General features: G+C 45.8%; 1 protein-coding gene across 2 annotated transcripts in view; it reads left to right on the top strand.

Annotated features, from left to right (window-relative positions):
• DNM3 (dynamin 3) overlaps window positions 1–6,567 on the top strand; it is a 412,790-nt gene that overhangs the window by 399,614 nt on the left and 6,609 nt on the right. For both annotated transcript variants that reach the window (XM_011371704.2, XM_011371705.2), the window contains exon 21: window positions 5,202–5,345. In XM_011371704.2, the coding sequence (XP_011370006.1) occupies window positions 5,202–5,271 (70 nt within the window). In that variant the 3' untranslated portion in view covers window positions 5,272–5,345. Of the gene's footprint in view, window positions 1–5,201; window positions 5,346–6,567 lie in introns of those variants that run through there.

Genomic DNA, 6,567 nt, shown 5'->3' with positions numbered 1-6,567 from the left:
AGCCCTTGTCAAAACTCATTTAGAAACAATACGCCGCTTTAAGAGGAAAAGAATCACTTCGCGACGTGCCCGGAAAATGGTCTTTGCCGGTCTATCGTCAGAGCCGAGGCGGCAGAGCTGGGCCCAGCCCGGCCGCCTGAGCCCGGGACCCGGAAGGCCGCAGACCCCGCCAGCTCTGTCACTCGGCTTGGCTCTGAGCCTTTCGTTGGACTTAGTCACATATTTGTTCCCTGACATGGCAGCCTGCAAGGCACACTGCCCCTCTGTTTTTCTGTTTGCTTTCAGCGTTTTTGTTCTCAAACTTCGAGCTCCGAAGCTGTTAGAGCTCCTCCTGCTGGGCTTTTCGTGGAATCGCCGGGATTGAGATTAGTGACCGGTAGCTCTTTGTCTCCATTTTTGCTACTTGGACTGACCTAAGTGACTAGAAAAATGTGACGTCGTGCGTTTCCCACCGGCCTTTTAATTCGCCGGGCGTCACGGTCAGGCAGAGATGAGATGTTGGTGCAACATAGATCTCCAAATTCCTCGCGCTTCGTTTTTTTGTTTTAAAAAATAAAAAGAATTGGAACGTTAACCTTTCCACCAATTCCTTCTAATCCCATATTTACCCTGTCTGAGGCAAGGCCGCAAGTCAGAGAGAGGGTCATGCCTGAAAGGTTCTTGCTTTCTCTCAGAAAGGGGCAAAAAGCCTTTCCGAAAACTTTCCAAAGCAGACAGGAAGGTTGTTCTTTCACACAGAGATTCAGGTGTGGCCTTTTCCCTCCCCGCCCCTGCCACCTTCTCTTTTCTCCCCGACTCGAGATGACAAAGGATCATGCATCTCAGAAGCGAAGTTCGCCTCTCCCAGTCGCTCATTCTAAGCACCTCCTTCCAACCTCCCCTCCGTCCCCCAGATGGCCGAGTCGGCCCACCCTCCCCTGGCGCCTGGGTGGGGGTGAGGGGAAGGGCAGGGGAGATGAAAAGGGTTGGAGACGGTTTTACCCCAGCTGCCATCAGTGGGACTAGGTTTCGACAGCATGTAAGTTCCTGGAGGTCTCTTTGGGGATTTCTCAAAAGAGAGAAAGAGAGAGGAGAGAGGAGAGAGGAGGGAGGGGAAGAGGAAGAGAGGGAGGGAGGGAGGGAGAAAAGGAAAGAATCCTCGGAGGGGACATTGCCTCACTTCATTCCATAGCCTTGTGTGTGCGAATCGCGTGAAAAGCCACATGCGTTCCCTCCATGCCGCCGGAGCCCTCCTGCCTTCTGCCGCTCTGCGCACTTTCGAGTCTCTTCCTGTACCCAGCTTATCTGTTGTCAGTGATACAGTGCAGAGGCTGAACTATCAAAAGTTAATACCAAAAGTAATGCTTTTTAGGAATTATATTGTAATACAACTAAAAACCCTCTAAGTCATCTGTTTTATGCGTTAGGACCTGGAGCAAAACAAGTAATTTTGACACTTGCAATAAAGAATAAGACAGCATCTGCTCTCTCAGACCGACAGTCCTTTTCCAGCTTTCCTTGAACGTACTATTTCCCATGTCTGGAATGCCAGCCCCATCCCCCACCCACTTTCCCTGTTTTCCAGAAGTACTTCCGATTCCACCCCCTCTCCCCCAACCCACCAGCCTCCTCCAATTCCAGGCTAAGACTTCAGGTGTCCTTCAGACTCCCGAGGCGTAGTTCCGTCATGGCACCACGGGTCCCACTGTTGCCACTGTGTACTCGCCTCTCTCCCCGTCTCAGCCAGAAACTCCTGGGCAGTGACTGTATATTCACTTCTGTGCCTCCGAGTCTTCATCCAGCACCTAGCACATAAACAGGGCTTATCGAGGGAAGGAAAAGATAGCGAACGAGTTAACATGCAACACTTAAGCAACGTTTATTTTTGGAGTTTAGTGTACTTTAAGAAACCGTTTAAACACAAACACTTTCTGTCTTGTTCTATTCTATTGAAAACCTTGCTTGAGTGAATGCTATTCTGCATTTTTTGTTGTTGTTGTTTACACATCATAAACTAAGCAAGGCTAATGTGAGCAAATCACCCTTTGAGAGCCTTTGGGCTGTAGTCACAGAAGGGGTTGTACCAGGGCCATCCCCGTGGGTGAAGCCCAAGTCAGACATTCAAGATGATGTTAAGAAAGAGTGGCAAGGTCGACCATGTTACCATTTACCGCGGAGGCTAATTTACGCAGGATATTATATGTGCGTATCATCAAGTAAAAATTGTGGGCCGTTTTTCTCCTTATGATCTTATTTCAAATTCTATCAATTCATTCATACTTTCCCAATGACATACACTATAAAATTATGGGTTGATTTTCACAGGGGAGAGAAATGCTGGCTCTGATATGTAGCAAGAATCACATTAGAGCATTCCTTAAACCCTTTAAACGGACTCCAAGTCCTGTGTTCTTTCCAGCCTCTACTGTAAACTTTCCTTGGATGGTGTCGGCTCACTAAAGCCAAAAGGCCCAGTAGTGTGCTGGGTAGTACCTTACCGTACCCTTCGTGATAAATTACAACACGTCGTCTTTCACGTGGACAAGATCATGACTACGATAGCATTTCCTGAACCCATCTTTATACCTTCGACATATGTAAAACCCGTTTTGTGTATCAATGCTCAAAATAAGAAGCAAAGCACAAACACGAAGCTGACATTTGAAATACTATGCCCCATAATCCGTTGTCTTAGAGCAGACATTCACAGGAGGAAGGCCTGGGTCATAGCCAGTCGCCTCCCCATTACAACTGGAGGTACACTCCTGTCTGGTCTCTCACTCACGCTCTTCAGACTCCTGCTTGGGACACTGCCCCCTGCAGGTGCTGTGGGAGGCCGTTGGCGGGACAAGGGGTAATCTCAGTTCTTAGGAAGTTTACAGTGTCCTTCAGATGGTAAACTGCCTATACATGCTTTAAGCTTTGAAAAATGATGCAAGGGTTGAGTAAGTCAAGAGGGTCGTGGAGAAGCAAGGATTTCAGCCCCTGGGAGGGAGAGACTACGGCCCCCAGGCCAGCTTGCTGATGCCGCCTGAGCCACTCCTGCCTGGGTCTGCCCTGGAGACCAGTCGGCAGAACCCCCGTGCCAGGTGCTCGGCACCGTTTTAGAAAACTCACAAGCATTTTTTGTTTTTGTTCTCTTGTTTTGTTTTCTAAGAAATTTGCCAGTTGTAGCCAGAGGAAAGGAGGTGTCTTATTTTGTGTGGTTTAGTAAGCAAGACCCTTTCTTTTATTTATTTATTTATTTTTGACTTGTTTCATCAATAAGATTAAAAAGCTGGGCAACAGATTCTTGTGGATCCTAGAAACCTGAGATGTATAACCGTCCTGTAATCCTAAGTGTAAATTTAATTTCTAAATTTAATTTTTAATTTTTGAGACAGTTGTAGTTTAAAGCTCCAATTATATTTAATAAGTAGAGTTTGCAGTATGAAAAAGCCGATTGCGTATTCTTTTTTATGTAAATAAGTACCCTCTTGGGCAGATGTCATTCCTCCAGAAGTGTTGGTCTTTGTATATCTTTTTTTGAAGGTTTTCTTTTCCTTATTTTTTTTTTGTTTTGATCTAGGTCCACCTAGATAATTAGGTTGGACTTTACTCATACCTTCTCCAAAACAGAATTTGGAATGCGTGTTAGAGGTGCTTGCTTTCCACACCTCCTGCCGCTTCCCCCAGCAAATGCAGGCTCCCCCACGCCAGCAGCCATTCTTCTGGAGATGATGAGCAAGGAAACTCTCATACATAGTGCCCTGCTCTTTACAAAATAAACCTAAAACTGATTTGACCCATGCTTAAGTCCAATTCCCAAAGGTATCAAAGCTACGACCATTTCTTCATCCTCCTTAAGATGTTTTCCGGCACTTTTTCTTATTGCTCGTACTCTATCTGGCAAGTGAATTCAATTGCTAATAAAGCGAGGTCAAAATTATATATTACATCTGAGAACAGTGGTTTTCAAAGCTGGTCCATCAGCATCATCTGGGAACGTGCTAGAAATGTCCCACCCCGTTAGAAACTCGGCGTGGGACCCAGAAACCTATGTTTCAGCAAGCCCTCCGGGGAACCCAGAGGCACATCTAACTGGCAAACCATTGCCTTGGAAGGTGCCAGGGTAACAACAGAAAGACTCCCGGACCTGGCAGTCGGGGATCCCGGCTTAAGCATGGGAGAGGAAGGGCGGGGTGCTACACGGACCCGGTCTGGCTCATGTATCTAGCAGTCAGATAGTTCCCACTTCCCATCCTGAGGGGGAATAAGGCAGGCCAGAAGGAGCAAGCGATTTTAGTGCAGTGTTCCCAGGAACCGAGAAGCGAGAGGAGAGGCAGTTCCCCCTCCCCCCACCTGCTGATGCACCAGCCGGTCACCCTGCTGGACCCCACAACCCATCAAGCTTGGCCTCACGTGGTCAGCAGTGAGAACCAGCTAACCCAGCACAGAGCAGATGGAATGTTCTTTCTTCCATTCTTAGAAGACAGTCAAAAGAGACAATAAGACAGATCATGCATTCTCTCTCTCGTCAGTGAAGCCGGTTTCTTTCACTCAATGCCACCCGCCCTGTGTGAGCATTTGACTCTCTTTCAAAATCCGTCATGGTCCAAAATGCAGCCACAGGGGCGACCTCAGGCATCACCCTCTCCTTTGCTTTGGGAGCAGAAATACGGCCCTGCTCTCTCGTAGCCATAAACCACCACACATTCTCTGGTTTTCAAATGCCCCGCAAGTTAGAAGTAAAATATAGAACGAATTAGAGAAAGTTCCGGCTAAAGGCGATGAGAAATGATCATGGACATCCTGACAGGAAGAAAAAGAGGAAGAGGGAAATAAAAATTCAAAACCCATTGTTCTCTGGCACCTAATATACCGTCCTAGTTTGCAGAGGAAGCCTGACGGAACAGTTCACGCTGGCGATCTTACTCGGTTGGCTGAGAAAGGTGCAGTGTATTTCAGGTGTTTTTTCAATGGTTTAATGTTTTTATTAGTTTTGGGAGGGATGACTTCCGTTTTGAGAAGGATTTGCTTACGAAAACATTCCTCATTTTTGTTTAAAAAATATGCAGGGCGGATGAATAGTGACAGTGTTAAAATGACAGCGAACGGCAGCCACTCCCGCTGGCCTGTCTGTGCATGAGCATGTGGGCGATGGCTCTCTCTCAGTGTCTTTGGGACAACCTTCTGTCGGATGCTCTACCTGTTTCTTTACCTTTTTCTTTCTCTCTTTCTAGCCGGAGACCACCCCCGTCACCAACTCGTCCCACTATAATCCGGCCACTAGAATCCTCCCTGTTAGACTAAACGAAGTGTCTGGCATGGCAATTAATTACTAATGAATTGTGCGAACGTAACATATTCGATAACCGTTGCAATAAATCACGAATTGTCGCATGTGTGGACATCAGTAGGCAAGTAACCAGTGTTACTAATGCATTTGTCACTCGTCCTCATCGCTCATGGTATGTCAAACCTTAGGGGTTTGGCCCTTGAAAACTGCTGGCCCTTCGAAGCTTTATATGTTGTATTGACCAAGGTAGGTTTGTATAGCAGCCCTATACTTTGGGGACCGTTTGCCTACCCTGGGATCTGTTTCAAATTGCTTTGGACATGTTTCCCAGGATACCTACCAGATAGACAGCCCATTAAATAAAGAAGCTTATGCGATCTGAGATGGTGGGCGTAGACCTAAGCCATACACACTTATTGCCCCACGTTCCGTTTTGGCCGACAGAAACGATGTTGGTAATTACTAATGTTTCTGCCTACTCCATAATTACCTATTTGGAGCCTCTTTCCTTCCTCTTCATTTCATAAGACTGCTAGGAAGTAACCTTTTAACATTAGGGGTTCTTTGAGGATAAAACTCTTCCGGAAGCGCAAGGTCATTTGCAAAGGAAAAGTTAAGGCATCACTTGCTCTAGGGAGCTTCTCCTCATGCCAGTGTGTTTTGCTTCGTGCTAGAAGCAGATTCAACAGCACATCAGAGCTTGTTTTTCGGTGTTTAGTCAATAGATTTGGCTAGTTATTTTTAGAATTCAAGGAAGAAGCAAAATATCACATTTTCAGAATACCTGAAAAAAAAAAAATAATGTCTTTATTCACTTATTCACTCACCTCCTCCTAGGTTAAGTGTAAGCTGCCATGGAAATTACTTATTTTCTCAGACTGATATAATTTTAGGCACAGCTAACTCCAGTTTATTTATCTATTTGGTTCATTGGAGCAAAAATATGTCTCTCTTTCCCTGCTAATATGTAATTCCCTATGTAAAAATGTATCCTACCTTTCCGACAGGTTTAAAGTCACTTTCTATCCACTCTAGGCTTTCTTAATAAATCTCGAGACTTACGGTGGGATAAACATATTTAGAGACGGGGCCCTGGAACGGAAAGAAAAGTCATTATGTTAGCGATGCCATGGTTTAAGAGCAGAGTTCACACTTTTACGGTTCTACGACTTCAGAGTCTCTACCCAGGTCATTCCAGAAAATGATTATTAAGACACTGAGGTCTACAGCAAATTGGCAAAATCTAACATTTCTAAAATTTACAAGAGCCATTTAGCCCCGGGGTTAATAGTTCAGTCCTGAGGCTGAGT

The sequence above is a fragment of the Pteropus vampyrus genome, unplaced genomic scaffold (genome assembly GCF_000151845.1).
Source record: "Pteropus vampyrus isolate Shadow unplaced genomic scaffold, Pvam_2.0 Scaffold194, whole genome shotgun sequence".
In the NCBI taxonomy this organism is placed as follows: Eukaryota; Metazoa; Chordata; class Mammalia; order Chiroptera; family Pteropodidae; genus Pteropus; species Pteropus vampyrus.
The sequence above is the reverse complement of the archived record's forward strand: the minus strand, read 5'-3'. Positions and strand labels throughout refer to the sequence as shown.